We start from the raw sequence: 26480 nt of genomic DNA on the forward strand, positions 1-26480 counted from the left end.
TGCGTGAGGAGGTGAGGGCTCTGGTTGGGTGTGCAGGCTCCAGGGTGGGGCCAGAAATGAGGAGTTCAGGGTATGGGAAGGGGCTCCGGGCTGGGGGAGTAGGGTGCGGGGTGAGGGCTCCAGCTGGGGGTGCAGACTCTGGGGATGAGAGGTTTGGGGTTCAGGAGGGTACTCTGGGCTGGGATCAAGAGGTTCAGTCCGCAGGAGGGGGATCAGGGTTGGGGCAGAGGTACGGGGAGGAGGGTGAGGGCTCCGGCTGGGGGTGCAGGAGGGTGCTCCAGGCTGGGATTGAGGGGTTCAGAGGGTGGAGGGGGATCAGGGCTGCGGCAGGGTGTTGGGGCGTGGGGAGAGGCTGAGGGGTGCAGGCTCCAGGTGGCGCTTACCTCAAGCGGCTCCCTCCCAGAAGCAACGGCCGTGTCCCCACTCCAGCTCCTATGCAGAGCTGCAGCCAAGCAGCTCTGCACGCTGCCCCATCTGCAGGTGCCGCCCCTGCAGCTCCCATTGGCCACAGTTCCCTGCCAATGGGAGATGTGGGGGCAGCGCTTGGGGCGGGGGCAGAGCAGAGCCCCCTGGCTGCCCCTACACATAGGAGCTGGAGTAGGGCCCTGCCGCTGTCTCCAGGAGTGGCCCCCGACCCTGCTCCCCGGCTGGAGTGGTGGAGCGGGGCCATGCTGCTGCTTCTGGGAGCCGCATGGAGCGGCCCCCGACCCTGCTCCCTGGCTGGAGTGGGGAAAGCCCCAGACCCCACTCCCCAGCAGGAGCTCAAGGGCTGGATTAAAATGGCTGGCAGGCCGGATCTGTCCTGCGGGCCGTAGTTTGCCCAACACTGCCCTAGTACAATGCTGGCTGAAAGTAAAATTATTACAAAGCAGATGGTTGTAAGAAAAATGCATTTTATTTCTTATAGTTCACACAATTGTTTCTTGTATAGCACTTGCCCATTGGCATGTTATCTGCAGAGGAAACAAAACACTTGCAAGCAGTCTGCAAACAGGAAAAAATGCCATTAGAAATGTAAAGATTACAAAACATTTATATTCAAATAGTTTTATTGCATTGCTAGCCATGCCTTTGTTAACTCAGTATAATTCATGAGACTGTGGGCCACATCGTCATCTGGTATAATTGGCCTAGCTCCATTGATTTCAGTAGGGGTGGTCCAATCTGCACCTACTGAAGATCTGGCCCTGCTTGTGTACTCTTTGTGTGCCTGCACAGGTAAGTGTTTTATTCCTGAGATGTATTTCTCTAGATCAAACTTGTTCTTCTGCTTTATAACATAAGAACATAAGAATGGCCCTACTGGATCAGACCAAAGGTCCATCTAGCCCAGTATCCTGTCTTCTGACAGTGGCCAGTGCCAGGTGCCCCAGAGGGAACGAACAGAACAGGTAACCATCAAGTGATCCATCCCCTATCACTCATTCCCAGCTTCTGGCAAACTGTATAGCTGCACAGTATTAAGAAAGAGTGCAATTTACAGTCATTTAGAAAGCAACCAGTGCATTTTTATTGTGCTTTTGAGAGTCGTAGCCCAATATTATCAAGTCCTCTCACCACATGAACAGAAGAGCAAAATTCTTAGTAATTTGAATTATTTGTTGTTCCCCAAGCTACAAAGATTAACGAATAATACAGGAAACTGAAGTAAAATTACCCAAGCTATTTAGACATTTGAGGCGTTGTCTTTATGGTACATTCCTGCTGCTGCAAGATCCTGTTTAGCAACAGAAATCTGAGTTTTTACGGGGAGCAGAATCTGCCAAAGAAGAGGATGGTGTTAGTTTTATTGTGCCTGATGAAGAAGAGGAAAGGGTGATCTGCTGCAAACTGAATGGCAGAAATGAGACTTCGTGCTGGCATAGAAGCCGCACTGGCAGCTGCAGCCTCAGTGCCTTCTTCATTGATCTCCACAAAGCACTTGTGAAAAACATTTGACAAAACCAGATCATTTTTCTCAGTCATCCCTCTGAAATCAGCTCGGTTCTGACTGAAGGCATCTCGCATACCCATGCTGCTCAAAGTAGATTTGAGGTCATAACTCTCTTCCATTTTGATCCTGGGCAGATACACGTCCACTTCAGTTTTCTCCATCATTTCTGAGCTGGTCCATCTGGATAATGTCTCATACGTCAAGTCTCTTTCTAGCTACAGTTAGTTAAAAAAGAGAAAATCAAAAATTAACAATGAAAATTAAACTTCCTTAACTTTGATGTCCTTCACAATCCTGAATGGAGAAACTATAGAGATGGTTTATAAATATAGTGAAGATCACTGAAAAGCTTCTGGCTAGTTTACAGGTGTCTTCTCAACTGTAAAGCAGCGTGTTTTCTTACAGCAGGTTCGTGCAGTAACTGGAAGTTCGAACAGACTTTAAAGCCAGAAGGGATGATCATGATCATCTAGTCTGACGTCCCGCACATCACAACCCACAGAATCATACCCACCCGCTCCTGCAATAGACCCATAACCTCTGGCTGAGTTACTGAAGTCTTCAAACCTTGATTTAAAGATTTCATGCTACAGAGAATCCACCATTTACTGTCGTTCAGACCAGCAAGTGACACATGCTCCACACTGCAGAGGAAGGTGAATCCCCCCTGGGTCTCTGCCAAACTGACCTGGAGGAAAATTCCTTCCTGACCCCACAAAGTGAATACTTTCAGTGTTGAATATTTGTAGTGTAATAGCAGCAGAGTCCTGTTTTACATGATAGTACCCAGTTAATTTACTGTTGCATCTTTTGAGCCTCTGGCATTCTAGCTTATCCGCATGCAATCTACCAAAAAAGTATGATTGTTAATTAATTACACATATACCTAGTCACTATTTGTTAGCTGAGTTGTTCTAATATATATTTTTCCTTATTTAAAATATTGATTGTATGAAAATATATTTGGAAACCCGCCCACCTAGTATTTTTTCAAGAGGGGAGCTAGAAAGGAAAAAAGAGGGCATTTCCATCATCCCTTCTTGGAACTGATCCAGCGGAGCTTTGCCCCTTGCAAAACTCCAATTAAAGTTAATGGGAGTCTTGCCAGAGGAAGGGCACTGCCGGCTCTGGTGTCCTTACAGATTAGTGCTGGGAAACCTTCAAAAGATGTAGATATTTGTTTAGTATGAAGTGTTCCCATCGATCCTGGCTTTTTGTCAAGGATTCCTGTAGTCTCTGGTTTTGCTTAGGCTGGAAGAACTGCCTTTCTTGCAGGATTTTGGGGCTTCTGCTTCTCGGACTGGATGACAGTAAGAAGTGCAAAAAAGTGTTGGGTCTATGAAAATCTTGTCATAGGTCAATAAAGGCTCAGGTTCTCTGAGTGTTAGACAAGGTTTGGTCTGTCCTCATTTTTTCCTGAGCCAGATCTTTTCACCTGTTCCTAATACAAGAATGTAGCATCACCTACTCTCAGACAGCAGCCATATAGACATCTAGGATATAAAAACAATTGAATTCCACGTATGATTCATTTCTTTACCATTTCAAGGCCAGTGGTGTCATCGTTGATGCTATCTGGTAGCAGTATGAGCATGCTGAGGTCATCATTGACATATGGGAGCTCAACAATGTGGGTGTGCACTCTTTGTATGTAGGTCCAATTAAATTTCCCTCTCTGGATCATCATCTGCACTGGCTTAGTTGTATTCTGCAACAAGGCAAAGGAGAACAAATGTCACTTTTAAAGGATCAGGTGAAAACAATATAGTTAAGTATTAACATTAATTTTTCCTGTGTTACTTATAATGAGTTAGGTTACTAAAAAGTGATACTTCACAGAACCAAATTATTTGTCACTATTTATGCTGATATTTCAACCTCTCAGTTTTGATACTGAGATTATGTCTGCACAGCAGTTTAAACCCAGGTTTGAGTCGGGGCTAAAGGCAACCCGCACTTGTGTCCACACTGTAAATGTGCTAATCCGAGGCTCAGACCTAGGGTCCCACGATCCTGCAGGGCTGGAGGGCCCCAGACAGTGTTTAACTGGGACCGAGCCCTGTTGGTTTCCTGTGTGCACACGGCCCTCACTTGACTCGGAACCCAGAAGTCCTCCAGATGTATCCCAGAGTTCCTAGTGCAAAGAAGCAGGCAGCGAAAGCAGTGGCTGGAAGTGCCATTACTGCCTGGCTGAGCCTGTTCCCACTTCCTTGCTGCTGCGTGGAGCTTGTCCGGAGCAGGGAGCAAAGCTGACAAGCAGGAGCTGGCTCCCAGTCACTGGGATGTTGGGGGTCATCCCTCCTTGGCTGTGCTGAGCCAACAGCTCTGTTGCTCCCCCTCCCTGCAGGGCAGTGCTTGATCCCAATCTGCTCTCTGTCCTTTGCTCCGAAGTCCCCCTGCCCTCCCTGGAGCTGCGTCTGCAGGGGTGCAGCAAGCACTGTGAGGGTGGTGAGTGGGAGCTAGCCCCAAAACTTTCTCACAGCCCCCTGGGGATCCTCGATCCCTGCCTCCCGGGGTGCAGCGGGTGCAGGGATAAGGAATCCCCACAGGGTGCTGGAGCACACTGCACCCCGGCCATGGGGGTGCACTTCACCACTCCACAGCTGGCAGCAGCCAGGCTTGGGGGGGGGGGGGGGGGAGGAGGGGATTTCTCTTCAGGTACCTTCATTTTATGTCAAACTTCAAAACAAACAGACAAGAATAAATAAAAACGCAACCAAAAAAAAAAAAACACCTTCACTGAGCTTCTCATTTTAAAAAGTAAGAATTGAAAAGTTTCATTTCAATAGTTTGACAGCCCTGGAGACCTATGTCCTTATTCTCCTCAGTACAGGTGCACTTGGGCATTTTCCTGCCAATGTAACTCGGCCTAGAGCTGGAGAGCACAATTCTGAGATTAGAAGATAGTTCAGTAAAAGCCTTCTCAGACTGCAGTCATTCTACGGAGACAGCCACCAAAGGAGCTCATTATGCAGTTTATGTATCCTGTGCGCCTGTGGGCACCTGAGTCCCATCGGTAGCAGTTGTAACCCTCACAGTTAGGAAGCAGGGTGGGCAATAGGCTACAGTGTCAACATTGGAGGGTGGGGGGCACTAGGCACTTTGGAATATGTTTACTTTGACTCTGGTCTCTGCACTGCAGTGTGGATGCCAGAGCCCTAGGTTCAAGCACTGATCAGAAACTTCTTAACCTAGGGTTAAAATGCAATGTAGACACTCAAGCCCAGGGTTCCCGGACACAGGTGAGCTGCCTTAAGTCCCACTAACTCTAGGTGGACATTGCTGTGTAGACAGCCTGAGAACAGATCTGAACCCTAAGTTTCACTTCTGTGTATTGTCAGTTCCTCTGTTGGTTGCACTGAGTGCGCTGTTTGAATTGCAGATACTGCAGGGGAATGCTTATGATTTAATTAAAACAACTCTGACACCCTGAGGATTTAGAGACTGGCAGGCTTGTGAAAATGGAGGGATTGAGGTCTCTCCCTAACTTTTCTCTCTGTTCCAGCCCACTAGCATTTATGACATTTCATGGCTTAGTCACATACCTTGTTCATTCTGAAAGGTTGTTCCTTTGTAAATCCATCCTTAAATTTCTTTGCCCAGTTTCCTTTGAAGTAGAGGGCATTGACTAGGACCAGCTTGGTGAGTGAATCAACAGAGTTGACAGGCAATAGCGCTTGGATTTTACCTTTAGGAAATAGTGACACAGTCATATATTTGTGCAGCTTTTCTGCTTGGAGCAAATGTAGGAATTGAGTTTTGGAATATATGCTATTGAGACCATACTTGTAGAGCAGCTTTCTGTCTTAAGAGACTATTGTGAAATATCCTCAAACACTGGGCTGGGCTCTGTGGTCCCCTTCAGTGACTTTGCTCTACTCAGGCTTCCTCTTGCTAGTAATAACCCTGAGTGATAATCTTAAGCTACGTTCCTCTCACGGACAGAGAAAGAAGACTGAAGAAAAAAGGAAGAGGTGGGGATGTGTCAAAATACAAAAAATCCAGTGTCGCCTCCAAGAGAGGAAACTAATTTTGTGTGAGGCTCATAGATAAAAGTACAGTATAAAGATATAAGAGGCTCAGAGTTTATCGCACTGGCTGCAGAACCTTAACCTGGTGCTGAAACATCTTCACCCCTTTCTATTTTTGGAGGAGAAAAGGCCTACAAACCCCTCTGAGGAATTTCAGCATAATGTACTCTGTCATACTGTTTCAGGACACTGTTTATAACAGGAAATGAACCTCTCTACATGGAATCCCATCAAAATGAAACACATTTTGCTATGTCAGTATAAGTATTTGTATCAGGCCCAACACTGTGGTATCTTATTGCCTTCAAACACATGAAGGTTAAATTGTTATCATAATATTTGTGCAACTGGAAAGCAGTAGTCATCAGTGTTTTCTTTTGTGGTGCGAGTAGTGTTATAACTGAAAGGAGATGTCATTTTGGATTTGGTGTTATTGAACTTTCAAATGTAGTTATCTGCCTGCCTCCAACTGGGGCAGTGAGGCAGCAGCCATTTTGTGTTTCAGTTCAAATGCAGACTGTAACACAATGAATCAACATTTTCTCTCTCCCCTCAAACAATTTAGGGTGGGAAAATACACGATGTCTCTTTGTAAATGGTGAAAGAACAGTCCTGAGCTCACCTTCGGTCTGGCGTTCAACACTGGAATTGATCTCTCTTCTGACTTCTGCTGCTGCTCCCATGAAATCAACGGCTCGTGGCTCTGTGTGGTAATATTTTTTAATCGATTGTAAATATTCCTTCAAGGCAAGAGAGAGACAAGTCTTACATATTATTTGGCAATATATCTATGCCAACTACTGCCAAATAGAAAAGAGAGTTCATGTTATGACACAGTTTACTAGGAGCATAAAGCTCTGTCTTCACAGAAGCAAAATATTTTTAGTTATATATGTTATCAATCATTTATGAATGTTCATGTTTAGATACAGTCCAGTCCAGAAAAGCAGATTTAAAAAAGCCTGTAATCTTGATATGAGTATCTACAAAGAGTCAGTGGGAAATAAATCTTAAAGGATAATAAACCATTCTGCAGATGTAATTGAAATATTTGCATTTAGGTCTTGTATGGTTTGTTGTCCTAGACCAATCATAAAGATGAATTGTATCCCCATTACACAGATAGATGAACTGCTTCACTTACTTTATTGAAAGGTGATGATTTCTCTCCATATAACTGGTTGACACTTTTAAGCAGGTAATTTTTAGTGGGTTGGTTAATTTCAGAGCTAAGTGCCTGAAACCCTACATGGATGTTGCTTGAGTTCTCCAGATTGGCCTTGAAAGAAGGAAGAAATATTCTGGTTATTTATCTGCGATTTCTAGGGCAAGTGATTCAGAACTTCTAATATCATATATTGCACATAGCTCCACTGGTGACAGTTGCATGTAATATCCTGTACAGTTACTGAAGTAATTTTTTGTGAACTGTGTGTTGATATGAATGAGGGGCACTAAACCCATCAGTAAAATCTCCAGACAGTGGACACACCATAGACACTGTGTGAGCAAGAGGGAGCTCTGTAATACACTGAAATATAAAGTTATCTAGAGAGATTATTAAAAAACAAAGCATACTCACGGAGACAGTAACAGTACAGTTTCTGCACAGTGCATGGAGACTTAGCTATATGATGCCCATTAGCATTTATGAAAGTCACATAACCAAAAATTCCCATATATCACATTGAAAGTTTGCCCCAAAATGTGTAGAACTAGTGATTCCAATATTGGCGGATATTGTTAGTTTGAAAACTGTTTGCATTGCTGCACATGAAGCAAGTAAAATTATGATGTCAACTTATTTAAGGAAGTTAAGCAGGGAGTCAGTAATTTGGGGCACAGTTTTGCAAGGTACTTACTACCTATGGGAGTTAAGAATAAATGAAGATAAGAATAGTCACACTGGATCAGAGCAATAATCTGTCTAGCCCAGTATCCTGTCTTCTGACAGTGGCCAGTGCCAGATGCTTCAGAAGGACTGAACAGAATTTATTGAGTGATCCATCACCTTTCATTCAGTACCAGCTTCTGGTAGTCAGAGGTTTAGGGAAACCCAGAGCATGGGGTCACGTCCCTTACCATCTTGGCTAACTGCCATTGATGGACCTATCCTCTATCCTCCATGAAGTTATCTAATTCTTTTTTGAACCCAGTTATATTTTTGGCCTTCACAACATCCCCTGGCAACAAGTTCCGCAGGTTGACTGTGTGCTGTATAAAGAAGTACTTCCTTATGTTTGCTTTAAACCTGCTGCATATTAATATCATTGGGTCACTCCTGGTTCTTGGGATCTGTGAAGGGGTAAACAACATTTCCTTATTCACTTTCTCCATACCATTCATGATTTTAAGGGCCTTTATCATATCCCCCCTCAGCCATCTCTTTTCCAAGATGAACTGTCTCTGTCTTTTTAATCTCCCCTTTTATAGAAGCTGTTCCATACCCTTAAGCATTTGTGTTGCTCTTCTCTGGGGCATTTCTGGCATTATGTAATTTCCTTTCTTATTATCTATCCTATTCCTACTGGTTTCTAACATTGTTTTTTCACTGTCTCTACACACTGAGCAGATATTTTCAGAGAACTAGCCACAGTGTCACTAAGATCCCTTTCTTGAGTGATAACAGCTATTTTAGACACCATAATTTTGTATGTATACCTGGGATTAGTTTTCTGATGTGCATTACTTTGCATTTCTCAACATTGAATTTCATCTGCCATTTTCTTGCCCAGTCACCCAGTTTTGTGAGATCCTTTTGTAATTCTTTGCAGTCAGCTTTGAACTTAATTATCTTGAGTAATTTTTATCATCTGCAAACTCACTGTTCCCCCCCCCCAGATCATTTATAAATATGTTGAACAGCACTGGTCACAGTACAGATCCTCAGGTGACCCCGCTATTTACCTCTCTCCACTGTGAAAACTGTTTATTCCTACCCTTCATTTCCTGTCTTTTTAACCAGTTACTGTTTCATGAGAGAACCTTCCTTCTTATCCCGTGGCTGCTTACTTTGCTTAAGAGTCTTTGCTGAGCGACCTTGTCAAAGGCTTTCTGAGAGTCCAAGTATACTATATCCATTGGATAACCCTTATCAACATGTTGTTGACCCCTCAAAGAATTCTAATAGATTGGTGAGGCATGATTTCCCTTTACAAAAGCTGTGTTGACTCTTACAACATATTGTGTCTGACCATTCTGTTTTTTACTATAATTTCAACCAATTGGCTTGGTACTGAAGTTAGGTTTACCAGTCTGTAATTGCCAGGATCGCCTCTGGAGTCTTTTTAAAAAATGATGTTGAGGGAAAAGTACAGGAAATACAATCCATTAAACTTACTATAGAAAATAAATTAGAGAAATAAAGATCGTATCAACGTTCAAAAACTGCAATGTGGCTCAGAATTTGGGAGCATAGTACATTCATGTCCTACAAGCACATGACAATGAAGGATGTATGAAACAATTTTAAATTTCTAAACACTCAGAAAGTTCCCTCAGCCCCACCTGCAGCATTTCCATAACCTCAAAACAATGATAAGCCGTTGCAAACGGTATGAGCTATGATTGCTAACAGATAGGGAGCAGTTAGATCTAGACACTGGGCTTTATGCCAGTCTGTATGGTGAGCTCCTACTAGCAGAAAGTAAACCCCTTCTCCGCCAGTGAGGGCTTTGGTGTTGTTGTTGGTGGTGGTGTTGGCCAGGAAGAGTTTGGCTGTCAAATGCGCTGATTAATTAACACCCTTGACCATCATCTGCTGTCAGGACTTCTGTATAGCCAGCCACACTTTAAAGGTGCTGAACTGTAGGGTAGGGAGTTAGTGAAAAGACCATCTTTCCTCCACCATGGGGGAGTCCTACCAGAGATGCAGCAGTCCCTATTGGAACAGGGGGTTGTGATTTGCTCTCCCTTACACCAAAAATGATGAATCAAGCACACTATAATGACTATAAAGGACTTGTCAGGGTGCCATAGAAATATACTCTAACTTGATTTTGTATGCCCATTTACACCCAGCACAATAAGTTGATCTATATCAGAACATTTCAGCACAGCAGTGTATTTCTTTAGCATTGTCATGGGGAAAATCTCTCCCTCTCAAAATCTCACACGCATGTCTCTTGTATGAGCCAATAATATCTTAATTTCACCCAGCACTGCATTTACATGTGTGAGAGCAGCCCTGGTGCTGTTGTAAGCAGGGATCATGTCTTTAAGAGTGCAGAACACACTTCAATATTCAATTACTAGAAATTTAACAAAAACAAGAAAGGGAAAACCCACAAATTAAAAAAAGAGAAAGGCAAAGAAACACAGAGAATGGTTGCAACTCTGCAGAGTCCCTCAAATGAGGAAATACAAGTCACACCTTTTGCAATTTACATAAAAGAGAAGGGTTTCTCTCTTGTTGTATCAGGGACAATATTACAGGAGGAAACCTCTCAGAATACTGTACTCATTCATTGTGTACATTTAACAGGAGAAAGGCAAACCAAAGTGAATTCAAACATGGAAGGAAAGGCAGTCTAAAAAAGAAGGGAACATGCCTATAACCTGGACACCTTCGACATGTGTTTTGGTGAGTTACCTTTTTAACACTGATACACGGATTTGATAGAAGCTCCTCCATTTTGGAATAGGCTCGTCGTGGTTTTATGGTTGTGATGTCAACTCCAGTTCCTCCAACTTTGTTAAAGTGAAGAACCTACAATGAGAATTGCAAACAGAATAGATGCAGTGAGAGATAGATCACTGCACATGTAAGATCTTATGGTTAAAGCAGAAGACTTGTGGTCAGCAGACCTGGATCTTGGTTCTGTTCTTGCCTCTGCCCCTGACTTGTTGTGTGGTCTTAGGCTAGTCACTTAGGGTATGGCTAGACAGTAGTTAAACACCTGTGGCTGGTGGGGTCAGCTGACTTAGGCTTGCAGAGCTTGGGTTGCAGGACTGTAAAATTGTGGTGTAGGCATTGGGGCTTGGGCTGGAGCCTGAGCTCTGGGAGGATCCCTGTGAGGGGGAAGGATCCCAGAGCGTGGGCGCCAGTCCGAGCTTGAACGGATCTTTTATTCCAGTTTCTGCCTGACTTAATAGTGTGTGGAATACTACCTCTGGCCCTCCGATGAGCATGCTATAAACGCACCACAGCTACCAACTTTCTAGAAACCAGAAATATAGCAGCAGCATACAAAATGTGTAACAGCAAGCTAACATATGTGTGGGTCAGTGAAGTGCTATGCAGCATTGGGTTGGGGGGGTTAAGCCTTAGAGCCAGGAGCAGATGGTTTAAGGGGAATGAGGTAGATTTGGTGAAAGGGGTCATTGGCCTCAGGGGCAGAGGAGGGGGGAGTGTCTATGTCTGAGCTACGTGGAGTCTGTGGGGAGGTCCTTGCCCCTTGTAGGAGGGAGGGTTGGGAAGGCAGGCCTCTCAGAGGTGGAGGGAGGGGGCAGAACTTTAAGCACAGTGACAGGGCAGTGCACCTCAAAGACTGCAGCTTGGTGTACCTGTCTCTCTCTAGGATCCCAGCCACAGTCCTCTTGTAATAATTGGGCCTCCCAAATTATCCTAATTGTGAGCTCAACTGTGAAAAGTGAGTGAGAGCTTGTAAAGTGTCACAATAACCTATAACAATAGAATTTGATAGGAAAAGTTGCAAAAGGGAGACAGATTGAATTAGTCCCAACAAAAAGACCCACTCCTGCAAGTCAAGGACTGTGTTAAGATCATGCCTCGAAAACAAGAAAAGTGGGGACTGGAAATCAGTGGACCAAAAGTGGCGTGTCAGATATTAGGCTAACTGTCAAACAAAATAATGAGGGATGGGGCATAGACGACTCATGCCTGATGAGGGGGGCACATGACCACTCCACGCATTGCCTCTGGGAAGAACTTCAAGCCCCACCTCCCTGGGCCAGGGCAGCCAATCCTGCCAGCTCCTGGGAGTCTCGGGACACAGGAACAGGGAGCATGAGTTGGAGTCCTGCCCTTCCCTCTCCCCATCATGTTTCTGGCTCACTTGGCTCCTGTCCCCGTTAGCCAGGCCCGGGCAGGAAGCGGAGTCGGGGGGGGGGGGGCTGCTGCTGCCACCGCCTCCCCAGCTGGGTTTTCAGGCAGACAGTGATCCTGAGTGGAGTCAGCTGGCATGAGAAGTGGCTCCATCCCATCCCCTCAGCTCCCTGCCTGGCCTGGGCTTTGTGCGGGAGGAGCCGAACGAGCTGGAAGTGCCCAGGGAGAGGCACAGAAAGAGAAGGACAGAGCCACCCTCCCTTGGCGGCAGGCCAAACAAAGCAAGCCCTGCATGGGAAGCTTGGCACTCGCTGAACCAGGGCAGGTGCCCCCTGCGTGCCCTCTGTGTGCCCCCGCCCCCTGCTATGCTTCACCTATGGGATGGGGTAGTCCACCCTTCACTCCCTCTTGGGGTTCTTAAAGAAAAGAGCCTTTGGGACTGGGAGGAGAAGGCAGATGGATGTGATCGCTGACTGACTGAAAGGAAAGAGAAGGGGAGGGAGTGAATGTCACCATCACAGCTGCCACCCCTCTGTCTCCTGGGACCCCAGGATCTAACATGGCACCATTGCACCTTTTTCTTCCTATTCCTGAGAGATGTCCTGACCAGACTGGGCCAAGAAAGAGGGATCCAAGTGACCTCACCACCTCCACTGTCTCCTGCTGAATCCCAAACACCACCTAAGATTTAAGACTGTCTCTTTCTCACCCCTTGCCCCATTCACACTCTTTTTATGTCCTTTTCCTTCCCCACCTTATTTCTTCTCTGACCAGCCAGGACTGCATGTTTTGCAACACTGCTTTAAGCCTGAGGCCAGAAAGGCAGCTAAAAACCAAGCCCAAAACAGCCTGATACTTGTACAATTTTTCCTGGTCTCCAAGTAGCTGACAAGATCATGTGCTGTGCCTGTGTTTCTCCAGCAGTAAGGTTTCAAGTGAGAGTCAAAGCCAGAGACAGTAGCTGCATTTTCTATCTTTGCTGTTCTTTTCTTTCCCCTTTTGTATGTTTGTGTCTTGTTTTGCCTTCTAGGAAAGACGATTATGCTTTAACAACAACAGCAACAATGACAATTCCAGCTTATTTCAGCACACTTCTTCCCTTGTCCCCAGACGGACAGTTAGGACATGTCTCCACTGCTATGATCGCTCTCCCATCAACTCAGGCACTCCACCAGAATGAGAAGATTAATGTAAATTGACCAGAGAGTGGAGCCAGCCGACCCAGTGTGGCGTAGACACTGCCGTGAGTCGACCTAAGGTACGTCAACTCCAGCTACGTTATTCACATAGCTGGAGTTGCGTAACTTAGGTTGACTTACCCCCTGTAGTGTAGACAAGGCCTTAATGTCATCTTTAACACCATCTAAAAGGCTGTCGGACTAGGGGAGGTTTTCTCTTCAGCTAAGGGAAAGAGAACAAGGGATGTTGTTAAAAATAAAAGCCTTTTTAAATATATTAACTATTGTTCCTTCTTTTCTGTATCTTTAATAAAAGGTTTAAAGGAGTTTTAATGGTGTGTTTGCCATGGTACCAAGCTGGCTGTGGTCTCTCTATACCAATCTTCCAACCTTGTTTTAAATTGTTTGATGTTGGACAGCGACAGAACTGTGTTAACAAATTTGACTTTTGGCCCCTATATTCCATCTAAATTAATACAGCAGTCCCTCACCCACACCAATAAGCACCAGCTGTGGTACAAAGCATGTTCTCAATAGTAGCAGCATTGCTCAAAAGCGGACATTCTCTGTAGTCCCAACTCACCTCTGCCATCTGATCTGCAGTGTTACCTTTGGCTCCGAGGTACACAGTGGCCAGGGTAGTTGAAATACTCCAAGGGGAAAACAAGATATTTGTGTTGGTTTGTGTCTTACACTCATGTTTGAAAAGATCGAGGGCAAAACCAGTGTTTGCCACATTCAGAGCTGCCATTATTTGAAACCTGGAAAGTGAGAGAAAAGAAAATACATCTTCAGCTGGCAGCTCATTGCATAATACTGGTGATTTCTGCCCAACCCTATTTCCTACTGAAGAAACTAAAGTGGATTGAAAGTTTCTCGGGTGCAGCTACCCTGAGAGCTAGGCTTTTCAGTGCAGACAGCTAAATAGTCATTTGGACCTTAGTATGTGCCACATGTCTGTGTTAAAACACATTTCCCTCACTTTAGTTATTTCATAGAGACCCTTTTACAGTATGTTTGAAGCTTTTTCTTTTCAAAAGGCCTCTGATAGAATATATTGATTCTACTTATAGGTGTGACCCGAAGATACCTTGTGGCAATGAGTTCTGCAGGCTTATTACATATTGCGTTAAGTATTTTGTTTTGAACTGAAGGCTGCTCTAGGAGTTGAAGGAACACATTTAAGCCGCTCAGGAGTCTACGGGCTGCTCACTTCAACCATCTGCTATCTGTTATTCATGGTGTATGATTGGCCATCTAAATTGCATGTAATTTTCTACTTCTTGATTACACAGTGTATAGTGAATACTCTTGCTCACCTGTGAAATAGGTAGATGCACACAGAACAGCTCCTTTTTTATAACAGAAGAAAGAAGGAGAACTAAATGAAACTGAATGGTAATAAATTTAAAGCAATAAAGGAAAAAGCTTTAAACAATGCAGAAAATTACCCATGGTATTCATTACCACAGGTACCATTGAGTTATCAAGAACTTAGTAGGATTCAAGAGAAAATTAGATGGTTAATGGCTAATGAGAACATTAAATAGTTATTTTAGCTATGATACAAATATTATAAGGGTTCATTGCATATGCCTGCAACTAACTGTGTTAGGCAGAAGCTTCCTCAATTGCAAGCTATTCCATAGTTGGCCACCGTGGGACTTCTTGCACCTTCCTCTGGTATTAGCCACGACTAGAGACAGGATACTAAACTAAATGAACCATTGATACAATTGTTTATGGCAATTCCAATGTTCCTGTTTGTGCAAACAAAAGCCCTTTGACTTGCAAGTTTGTAAAGAGTGAATAAATCAGAAAAAAAAAAACATGGTCAAATTGATCATCCATTCAGAAAACATACAAATGTTTTTGAACACTTTGCTATATTCAGTGAGCTAGACTGCGAACTACTATATGTCAAATACCATGTATTCCTTTCTTGTCTTTCAAAAAGCTCCTGAAATCCTATCCCTTCTGTGAAACATTCTAGCTGTAACAATCTGTGGTCACTCTGACTTTATTCAGTATTTTATTTTTCTGCATGGTACTTATGCATGTCATTAGATTTCCAGCTCTTCAGGGCAAGGATTCCTTTTGGGGTGTGTGTGGGGAGGAGGTAGATTACAAATATACGCACTATTATTATTTATATTACCCTTCGCAGCCCCAGATATGGAGCAGGACCGGATTGAGCTAGGTAAAGCACAGATACTGAAGAAGACAGTCCAGACCCCAGACAGTTTCCAATCTAAGTACTATTTTGATGTAAATAATAACACTAGAATACAGTAACTTTAATATATACACAGGTCCATACTCTATCCTGATTAACACATCACTCAGTGGAGTTGCATAAAATGTAAGTAGGCTTGGAAGGATTAGATTTTTATCGGTAAACATTGATTTCACCGTACACACAAACTGATGAAAAAAATATTTCCATCAATCATAATCAAAATTACACATACTCAAAGAAAGAAAAATGCTCCTTGGGAACATATTAATGATTTATACTTTTGAATTAGGCTTGTTACAAATGAACTACAAAATGAATAGTAAAAATAAGTATGGTTTGTTGATTTATTTATTAAGAATATTTAATTTGTATATTTTGATATTAACAGTTTGTGTATTTAACAGTTTAGAAAGCTTTAACATTTGAGTCTCAACATCTACTGTCATGAAACAATCGTCTGACACACACACACACACACACACACCAATGTTACTCAACAGTGACAATTTAAATCCATACAATTCTGAAAAATAGACATTTATCCAGCAAAAATTTTTAAAAAATCCAAATTCTGCCAAGTCTAAATGTAAGTCACAACAGAATTTGACCTTCTTGTTTATTTTTCTGTAAGAGATTAAAGTTAATTCTCTCTTCTAGACAGTGTCTGCTGTCTCGTTAAAATATGTTCCTTATTACTTTGCTTCCATGCAAAGCCCCTCCATGTATACTTTCTATGCATTTACTAACACCACAGCATATCCATGAGAATGAAAATGTGGAACCTATAGAAGTAATTACAATACCTTGTTTTGCTCGAGGATGAAGTCTTGCACTCAGCTTCTTTCTTGGGTTTGCTACAATTCACACACATGGTACGCTGAATATATAGTGTTTCTTTCACCCCTCCCACAGAAAGATTTCCAATGACTCAGAATGTTGCAGTTTAGTTTTGCCAAAAGGGAATATCTCTATGGAAGCACTGAACCATCCCATGAAAGCTGGATGTAAAGGGATGGTGGGAATGATCTCATGTATGGGACTGGCTGCCACATTGTTACTACAGGCATTTCATGGGAACAGGCTAGTAATAACTTGAACCAGCACTACTTGAAACAACTGTTGCTTTGTAATGTGTCGATTTTCACACAATGCAATATCTGATTGCTTTCTCCCATGAGGTCATCAGTTAATGACCTGCAAGGGAGGGAGATGGAGAAAGGCCTTGTGACCCTTTTACTGCTCCATAATGTATGCAAAATACATGGGAGGGTGTATGTCACGGGGTTCAGGGGAATATATATATTATATAATATTTATAATATAATTATATAATATTTGCTTTTTCGTATTAGGTACTCAGGTCTTGTCTACCTATTACAAGTGTAGAACTAGAGAAATTATAACATTACAAGAGAGACAGGGGTCAGAGGGTTGCTGAACAGACAGGGATTTTTCATCTGACTCCCCCGTGATTTAAATAGAACAGTTCTCTCTGAGACACGGGACCTTGCTGGCTACTCCTATGAGCTGTGCTAAGTTACTTCATCACTTTGGACGTCCATGCAACTTTAACAACCAACAAGATGGTGACATCCTTCCCCAGGCTAATTCCACAGAAAGCGTGAGGCCATGTCACACTGCGCCACTGCAGAGCATCTTATGAAGATGCTCTATGCTGCCGGGAGAGAGCGCTCCCATCGCCATAAAAAAAACCCCACCTCCATGAGCAGCAGCAGTTCTCCCACTTCATAGCACTGTGCCCGTAAGTGCTTATATCGATGTAACTTGGGTAGCTCCGGGGGTGGAATATTCACACCCCTGAGCGACATAATTTTGCTGACATAGGATATGTCTACACTACAGCCTATGTTAAAGCAAAGGCTGCTCTTTACCAATAACTGTTATTAGCCAAAGTGGATGAATAGTATCTAACTTAAAATTCTGTAGACGCAGCAATATTCACTTACCAGGCACTGAATCAATGTAGGTAATTCTGCTGTATATAGGATTTCAAGCTTTGGTGTCCAGGTTGTTTCTATTTTGACTTCCTCACAATGAGCATAGCATAGGAGGGGGCTCTGTTAGCCTCAGGTGCTGGGGGACTGGTTTGCACTTTGGAAAGTTATAATTATAACCTGTTTTTGTCTGTCATTTAAGAGACTTAATTTGGCTTGAATCATCTTGGAAAGCCTTCCCCATTCATTAGGTGAATGACAGATGTACCGGGCCCGTTTCACCCCGTAGCGTAATCAGTGGTGTTAGAGTGAGGATGTTAGATCTTGGGAAATGGTTGTGTTGCACTGTACACGCACGTGCAGTATAAGGTTAAATTAAAGACTTCTGTGGTTATTCAATATATGGTAATTTCTAAGTAGCCCAATATTTTTAAAGCTGTCTTCTCTTAAATCCTATTCTCTTGTGACATTTAATCTAGAAGAAGGGCATATATTTTACACAAAATTACACTTAAAAGGACAATATACATTAAATCAGTGTGATGGGATGAGAGAGAGCAATAAAAAACCATCCTCAAGTTCTTCCATTTACTGAGGTTCTCCAAGGAAAACACAAAAGGGAGTAGAAAGCGTGCTGGTGATTTGGTAATTGAGGTACTCTTTCTTTTAAACTAATGCTAACTTAAGGCACCAGCATGTTGTTAGGAGACACTGGGTTGGTGGTGCTATCTTTCTGAAGGGATGTAAATGTGAGGCATTGTCTGCTGTGGTCATTCAAGCTTCCTTTGTACTCTGTGCAGGACTAATGTTGACCATTTCAGTGATCTGGCAAGTTTCCATTTGTGTAATGGCATTCTGCCTACGTCTCTTCCTCCTGCAATTAATTCAGTATTTTTCTTCACTTATTTTTCTAAACTGGTTAGTGTTTCTCTCTCTCTAATTAAAGAGATACAAGTTTCTTTCCAAAATTGAGGCAACAATGCATCTTCTATTATAAGTATTCTTCTCTTGCTCCCTTGTGAGTCTTGTTCAACTTTTTCAGATTGCTCAGGGACTGAAACTTTCCATGGCTGGTTTCTGCCAACAAGTGACTTGTTTTTTGAAAGTTTTGCCAAAATCTGTACAGTTGTTCATGACTCTTATTTGTTTACAGACACATTTATTCCAATGAGAAATCTTGCTCATGCAGAACTCTCAGATTAAAATTATTTGATTCAAATTTGATCTGTTTTGTGGCTCTCTGTTGGATCTAAAGAATAAACCATGTTAGAAGGAAATGGATGTTGAGTATCTTGAAGTATCAAAAGTTTCTTCATGCTGGTGAAGCATAATATCTTTGTTCAGTCAAAATCTTCAAAACTGGCAATGTTTATATGCAGGGGACTATTCTGTTCAGTTTTTCTGCTTATTCAAAAGCACAATCTAAATTTACTTAAACACTTTTTGGGAGGGTGCAATTCATATATAAATTTACTACTTTGCTAACTATACACACCTTTAGATCTTGTATTCACAAAAATGCAGTCCCAGTGATGATGCAGACATAAGCAAGCAGCCTTGAAATTTTCCAGTTGACTTGTAAGGCTAAAAGTATGAGGGGTAACCTGGGTTTCTCTGTAACAAAGCATAGTAACACTGAAACACACTGTGATTAATGATAGGTTTACAGGTAATATTCATAAACAGAAACTTCACCGAGATTCTTTTGATGTCACAGGGTGTGACCTTATGCCAGCTGCCTTGCTGCTGAATCAGAAAATTCTCCGCTTCATGTTACATTATTGTAACTGGCTCTAAGAACTTTTTTCTATCCCCATTTTTTCTGGAGGAGAATACCAAACAGAAACCAGTTACAACAATATAGCTTGGTATCAATGAACTGATGTGCAAGAGAAGGGCTCTCTGGGGGCCTCTTGTTAAAACTTTTGCTTTTTTTTTTTTTATTAATGCTTCTGAAAACCAAATGATTTTTTCCTTTTTAAATGAACCAAATTGCATCAAACAGCTGGTATTTCCCAAATTTCACAAAGAAAGAATACCCTCCACCCCTGGCTTTCCTACATTGTCTTTACCCCCCACTCTGCTCCTTCAAATTGTGCCCCTTCCTTCACTGTGCCATATTTTCACTATATCTTTCTAGGACAGAGTGTAACCAATTCCAGCACACATTATTTAATGTGTTCTTAACAAGTGGACTCCTTCTCTGTTTATAATTATTAGAACACACTGCTGTTTTATATGGGGAGAAATTAAATAGTGGAGAGGCTGAAATAGCTGCTGAGTACAGGGGAGGTGCAGGCCTTCTTGAGAGGTGGCTTCTTGCACTGTGCCACACTGACAATGTTGTGTTCAGTACAGCTGCTCCAGCTGGGGCTGGGCATTCTTCATGTATAGCCTTCAGATATAGAACTTACTCCCCTTTCTCTCTCCTCTTTCCCTCCACCTCCCCAGATTCTTAGTTAAAAATAACCCACATCTGTTTACACTTCTGAACAGACCCATATCTTCCTAGAAATGTACAATGATTAAACACACTTGTTTTCCCTTTCCCACACCTGACAAATATTCAGAGGCGCTTGTGTGGGGTCCCCCCCCACTTTTGGGGTGCCACCTGGGACTGGGGTACCACTGAGCCCATCTGACCCACCAGCCTGGGCTCCCTTTCACACTGTGTTGCTGTGATGAGTTGGCAAGCTCTGCAAGCTTGCTCTTTCACCAGCATACACACAGATAGGGACATACCCAGCTGCAGCTTCACACACAGATGCTGAGATCAGCTCTGCATAAAAAGGCTCAGTAAAGGCACCTCCCAGTTGCTCAGGCACATCCTCCCATCTGGAGTGTAAACCCAAAATTACACTTGCACTGCACAGGGAACTGTACCGCATAAGCTCATAAAATTCACCCCCTCCCTCAATGTGGAGAGAAACATGCAACAACTTTCTGCCCCTAGTTATAATTACCACACACTGGTTTTAGACAAAACAAAAACAAATTTATTAACTACAAAAGATAGATTTTAAATGATTATAAGTAATAGCTAACAGATCAAAGCAGATTACCATAGTAAGTAAACAAACCTGCAAACTGATCTTAACACACTAGATAGGTAGGATATGAATTAGCAAATTCTCACCCTGAGTGATAAGCAGGCTGGCAGATTCTTAAGGCACAACCTGCCGTGGCTTTCCCAAGTTTTCATACACAGCCTAAAAATCCCTTTAGCCTGGGACCATCACCACAGTTCAGTCCTTGCCCCACAGGTGTTTCCAGGTGTGTTGTTGTAGGGAGAGTGAAGTACCATCATTGTCCCCCTTTTATATCTTCTTCCCACTTTCTGGAAAGCTCTTTTGCTGTGACCTGGGTCAAACAGTTCCCCTTGTGTAGTGCTCTCTCTGAGAGGTTTCTATTGTACACAGTTCCTGGGGTAATTCTTGTGCTTGTGTGAATTTCCTGAATGAGCCATTAACATTGTTTGGCCTTTTTACTGTTGAGCCTGAAAGGCTGCTTGTGGGTGTTTTCAACCTCACAACATGTTTCAGTAACACACACACAGCACCAAACTTCATAACTTCCCATATGACAATTGCACATACCATCCAATGAGATAACTGTCTAGCAGATCTAGACTTTTAGAAGGATACCTCACAAGGTATACTTTGTACAAAACATATCCTAATTACGTGACAGTGGTGAATATTGGGATGCCAGGGTGTCACAGAGCTTTACTTCCCTTTTGGACTGTCAAACAGGAGTGACTTAGGGTGCCAGAATTTGGCCCAGAGGGCCCAATTGCCTATTGAGGGCCCAATTTTGCAAACACTTGTGTATGCAAATAACTATATTCATGTGAGTAATGTTATTTGTAAGATCAGAAAAGAACTAGTCCTGAATTTTAAGTCTTCCTCATGCAGAAATTTGAAAGTAGAAACCCCCTCAGATTAAAAAAAACAAAGATATTTCTTAATCTTTAGAAAAATGACAAGAAAAATTACCTTTTATAGAGACTAAGTATGGAAAGCTGCAGCCCAATATCTGACCGGTTCAGAAAGATGTTTGTAGAAAAAACAGACAACTGGTGAATTTGCATGCATTTCTAGCCAAGATACTTGGGGTCGGGGGCAGGTATTCTTGCTTCCTATATTTTGATTCTCCCACAAACCACCTGTTACAGCTCTAATGGCAATAATGCCTCCCTGGACTTTTTGGTCTTTGAACTCCACACTGGAGTCTACTGTGAATGCTGCTAAACTCAAACCACTGCCTGAAAAATGGAAAAGCAGATTCCTAGATAGTTGGCACTGGCATAGGAATGCAGGTCAACTAATTCTTCATTATTTGCTTCATGCTACACATTCCTAGTTTGTTTCAAGGATGTGTTTCCCCTTCCACCCTACACACTTTGCTATTGTGTGTCAAATAAAGACTCTGATACATTAAGCTTAAGTAACATGGACTGAAGGACTCACCATGTTTGTGAAGTGAGCAGATACAACTCGATAGGGCACAACATCTGATTGGTCCCACGAACACACCTCCCAGAAAAAGCCGTCTTAGCCTGATTTCAAGTTCTTAGTTTTACGAACTATCGAGCTGATTATCGAATAGTTATAAATAGGAGCAAGAGATCCATCCAGAGTAAGATATCAGTTGAAACAGTCAGGATCATCTACGGTCAGTGCACTTCTTCTGCTGATGCCCAAATAACCCATGGATGCAAGGGGAGAGGACGATATCCAGAGCCAGCTTGTCTGAGGGCTCCAACATGGAAATTAGATTTCAGCAAGAACATTAAGAACTCCCACAAACATCAGACTTCTTCACTCACTGGGTGAGTTAAAAAATATAAAAGCACCCCATTGAGGCCAAGTTAGACAAACTATTAGAAGAGTTGATGTGACTGAGCAAAGAATTAGCCATGTAGAAGCTCAAGAGATGTGTAAAGAAATGGCTGATGTTAGGAAAGGTGGATGTGTGGATAAAAAGGAGGTTCTGGACAACAGGAGATAGAATCTGAAAATAACTAACATACAGAGGTAAGTGTTGTTGAATTTTGAAGAGCTTGCAGAACCCATGGTGCTGAACCAAAAGAAAACAAGCCACCCAGAGCTCCAATCACTAGATTTCTAGTATTTCAGAGAAAATAGCTTGTCCAGCAAGAACCTAGAGAAATGATACACAAGCCTTTGAGTATTCTCAAATCAATCTGGAAACACTCCATAAAAAGAAGAAAATGGAGAGAACACCAAGTCATTTTTAAGAATGGTCTTGACACTGCTATGTGGTACCACCCTAACTCACTCCAAGTAATACCTTTCTTATAGAGTAAGGCTTCAGTCCTACAAACACTTGAACACATGCTTAACTTCATGCAGGTGAGTAGTCCCACTGAATTTAACGGGACTGTTCGTGTGTGTAAAGTTAAAGACATATATAAGTGTTTGCAGGATCAGAGAATTTACAGGGTCAGAATCTGTCCCAAATCTGAAACTTTTCCAAAGGTAAGAATATTTGAAAATATGGGACAGAAAATGCACATTGACAATTTGTCAGTTGTTGTTCAGATAAAGATGGACACAATGTAAATGCTTGTTTAGCTAGTGAAGACTACAAACCACTCTTTACAATAAAATCATCTTTCTAGTCATGCCTGTGTGTCAAGTCAATGAAATCAGGGTGGGGAGGTTGTTTCTACATTTATTTATTTTTGTGCGGAGATGTATTTCTCAAATGAAGCCTTTTTTACTGCTTAGTACAACTACAAAAGTCTGAAATGATGCATTTTATAGCATCATTGGAAGAAAAATTTGGTACATTCCTGTTGAGAGTTTAAGTTGAAATTTGTTACTACCATTATCAGGTCCACACAAGTTACTGTAGGGACAGTAACACCTTTTTATCTTTAAATTTATTAGGATCACTTGCACTGTTTGCTATTCCTGATTCTACAATTGACCAAGATACAAGAAAGTGAAGAAAAAGTACCCAAAATGTTTAGTTTTCAGAGGAACAGCCGTGTTAGTCTGTATTCGCAAAAAGAAAAGGAGTTCTTGTGGCACCTTAGAGACTAACCAATTTATTTGAGCATAAGCTTTCGTGAGCTACAGCTCACTTCATAATGCATCTGATGAAGTGAGCTGTAGCTCACGAAAGCTCATGCTCAAATAAATTGGTTAGTCTCTAAGGTGCCACAAGAACTCCTTTTCTTTTTCCAAAATGTTTAGACACTCAAGAAAATGTGATACATTCCTGCTTCTGCAAGATCCTATTAGGTAACAGCAAACTACACTTCTTAAGGGGCACAGAGTCTACTAACACATGGGTTCTCAAACTTTTTCTCTCTGAGGCCCTGCTCAACATGCTATAAAAATGCCAGGGCCCAGCAGGGTCGGGGAGGGGTGGGGGCTCAGGCCAGGGGTCTTGGGCATAGGCATAGTTTGACTTCTATTGGGGGAGCCGGAGCCAGCGGGTCTTGAGCCACCTCTGCATGGCAGGGTGCAGGGAGGGAGTGCCACCTCCACCCCCTGACTCACCTCAGCAGGCCACCCAGCCTGTCTCAGTTAGGGGGTGGGTGTGCAATCAAAAATTATAACTCAAAGGTGGGAGCGTAAACTCAAAAAGTTTAAAAACAGCTTAGGGTGCAGGGATGGGGTGGCTAGGGGCTGTGTGAGGGCAGGGGGTAGCTCAGGGTGAAGGGAGGGGGTAGCTGGGGCTGTATGCACACAGGGGGTGGCTGTGGGTATGTAGGGAGGGGGGTGGCTAAGGGCTTTGTGTGGGCAGGGGGTAGCTCAGGGTGCAGGGAGAGGAGTATTAGGGGCCGGTTGCTGGGAGGGCTCCTCTGCGGTCCCTGTTCCCGGAGGGGCCTGTGCACCATAGAGCCTAGTCTCCCCACCCGGGGGGTTCTTACTGGCTGCCTCTGCAGACGGGGCTGGGAGCTGAGGAGCATCTTCAATCCGGGGCACCAGCAGGAGAGGACGGAACGCTGCTGCTTCTGCTAACTGCTCCATGGCACCAGCCAGAGCAGCAGCTACCCCGCACTGCCTGGCTCCAGTTCCCGCCTCCGACCTGACCAGCGGGTGGGGAGAGGAGACGGGGAGGGCGGGAAATCTGCCCCCGGGACTGCCGTGATCTTGCACTGCAGTTTCGGGGAGGACAATGCCCTCCATGTCCCCAGTGCTGCTCATGCGCTCAGGGATTCTGACCCACAGGCAGCACCAGGGCTCTGGGATTTAGCCCCACGGGGGGCCCTGGGGATAGGGACTTCAGCCACATGGCCCCGCGGCCCCCTTGAAAGGGCTCGTGGACCCTCAGGAGGCCACAGACCCCCATTTGAGATCAGCTGTGCTAAAGAACAGGATGCTCTTGGTCTTGTTATGCCTCATAAAAAAAGAGATATAAGTGATCTGCTACAAATTGAGTGATGGCTCCAGAACAATATGGCACCATAGAAGAGCTCACAATGGTGCCTTGTAAAATCAGCTCGGTGTGGATTGAAAGCATCTTTCATTCACATACAGCTCAGAATGGATGGAAGTAATACTTTTCTTCCAACTTGATCCCTGGTAGATACACTCTGCTATAGCTTTCGCCATCAGTTTTCTGCTGGTCCACTTGGAAAACCTCTCATAAGCTAATTCTCTTTCTGGCTTCAGTTATAAAAGAGAATTAGTAAATCAAAGACCTTTGAAAATATAACTTGTTGGTCATGTCTACATTAAATGTTTGCCTTAAGGTGAACATTTTCTACAATCCCCAAAAGAGAGACTTCAGTGCTGTTTGAAAATACACTAAAGATCACTTGAAAACTCCTTGCCAGTTTTATTTACCTGTCCCTGTATTTTAGAAGGCATTGTGTTCCCTTTCACTGTACAATGTGTGAAATTTTGAATATCAAAGGCTTCATTTTTTAACATAAGAAATAAGAACAGTTCTAAATACAAGCCGTTTGCATCAGTAAAATCTAAAGAATATATTGTGTGTCTGATAAGCAATACATGTAGCCTTTCTCACAAACTCGTATATACTGAAACTGATATAGCTTGGATAGCTGTAGACATATAAGTGTAGGATAACAGACATTATCTGGGCACTCTATTCGCATGGACAGATTGATGCACTTCACCAACATTGTGTCCAAACCCAGAGCCAGAGCAGAATTCCACAGCTAGCCCCTGTCTTTGCAATGGACAATCCTAATCCAAACTCCAAATTTTAGGGTGTTTGAAAGGTGGACTAGTAGAGCTTGGGCTGAATAGAAGATGAGAAAGTGGGCTAGAGAACATGGATTTGGAGAGGAAAAGGACGTTGGGTAGATTTTTAGCACCTGTTCAGAGACTGACCTCCAGTGGCTGACTTGGTTTATCACAGATATGACTTTTCCAGATACTTGCGGCTGAGTACGAGTGCTAAATATGGGAGCTTTCATATCTACATGAAACAACTTGCTAAGAAACACAGTGTTTGCTGCAGGGCCAGCCCACAACATTTTGGCACCTGAGGCAGGGAGCTCAAATGAGACCCCCCCATACCTACTAGCTTGGGCCAAAACTTTGAAAGGTCTCAATTCTGCCTTTTTCCTGTTCTACTCCTCTCTTGGTACTGCTCCGCTACCTACCCCAATAAAGGAGAACTAACAACTTCAAATGCCTTGTTCAAAAATTTTAAGGAACACTTAACTTTCCAACGCCTGAACAGCAAATGTAACTTTTCTTGTCTGCAGAGTAAACACTGGCATTTTTATCTGTTTGAATAATCAATGTGGTGCTTTCCCAGCCTTCTTGGCTGCAAAGATTTGAACTGCTTCCTGCTGAAGGTCCACAGTCTGGGCCAGCTCATGCTCTGTTGAGATGGTTGCGAGGCCGACCAGCCTCTCCTGTGTCATTGTGGAGCGTAGATGTGTTTTTATTAACTTCAGCTTGGAGAAGCTGCATTTTCCACTGACAACTGTTACAGGAAGTGTTAGAAGTATGCGCAGAGCAACAAAAGCATTTGGAAAGAGGGTGGTCCTCTTATTTGTGCACATATAGTCCAGAACAGCCTTTGGAGTTGATCCTGCTGAAATGTATCTTGAAAGGGCTTTCAGTTCATCACCTAAATCACTCGCATCAATATCGCACATGTCATCATGAGTCAACACT

At 43.1% G+C, this 26480-nt stretch overlaps 1 protein-coding gene and 1 long non-coding RNA gene across 3 annotated transcripts; one reads left to right on the plus strand and one right to left on the minus strand.

The window, feature by feature from the left end:
- Nucleotides 1–873: 873 nt before the first annotated feature.
- On the minus strand, nucleotides 874–16468 carry LOC125632059 (serpin B10). 2 transcript variants are annotated; one of them, XM_048839714.2, is made up of 8 exons: nucleotides 16192–16468; nucleotides 13733–13910; nucleotides 10556–10672; nucleotides 7109–7243; nucleotides 6587–6704; nucleotides 5479–5621; nucleotides 3474–3641; nucleotides 874–2148 (listed from the first exon to the last, which is right to left on the minus strand). In XM_048839714.2, the coding sequence occupies exons 1-8, from the start codon at nucleotides 16257–16259 to the stop codon at nucleotides 1744–1746; spliced, it is 1332 nt and encodes a 443-aa protein (XP_048695671.2). In that variant the 5' UTR covers nucleotides 16260–16468; the 3' UTR covers nucleotides 874–1743. The 2 variants fall into 2 exon arrangements, with proteins under 2 accessions (XP_048695671.2, XP_074981510.1); XM_075125409.1 differs by lacking the exon at nucleotides 16192–16468 and adding an exon at nucleotides 14469–14492.
- LOC125632074 (uncharacterized) lies at nucleotides 6024–13387 on the plus strand. Its single transcript, XR_007355177.2, has 4 exons — nucleotides 6024–6218; nucleotides 6530–6674; nucleotides 10448–10546; nucleotides 13002–13387. It is a non-coding gene; the product is annotated as an uncharacterized LOC125632074 (long non-coding RNA).
- Nucleotides 16469–26480: the final 10012 nt, after the last annotated feature.

This window comes from Caretta caretta, chromosome 2 (genome assembly GCF_965140235.1).
Source record: "Caretta caretta isolate rCarCar2 chromosome 2, rCarCar1.hap1, whole genome shotgun sequence".
Classification (NCBI taxonomy): Eukaryota; Metazoa; Chordata; order Testudines; family Cheloniidae; genus Caretta; species Caretta caretta.

Excerpts from the sequence above, each read along its gene's own strand:
- LOC125632059 (XM_048839714.2), bottom strand. The coding sequence starts at position 16,259 with ATGTGTGTGAATTGTAGCAAACCCAAGAAAGAAGCTGAGTGCAAGACT. Across the intron at positions 7,244-10,555 it reads CGTGTATCAGTGTTAAAAAG|GCCAATCTGGAGAACTCAAG; the intron begins GTAACTCACCAA and ends CCTTCTTTCAAG. Across the intron at positions 3,642-5,478 it reads AACCTTTCAGAATGAACAAG|AATACAACTAAGCCAGTGCA; the intron begins GTATGTGACTAA and ends GCCTTGTTGCAG.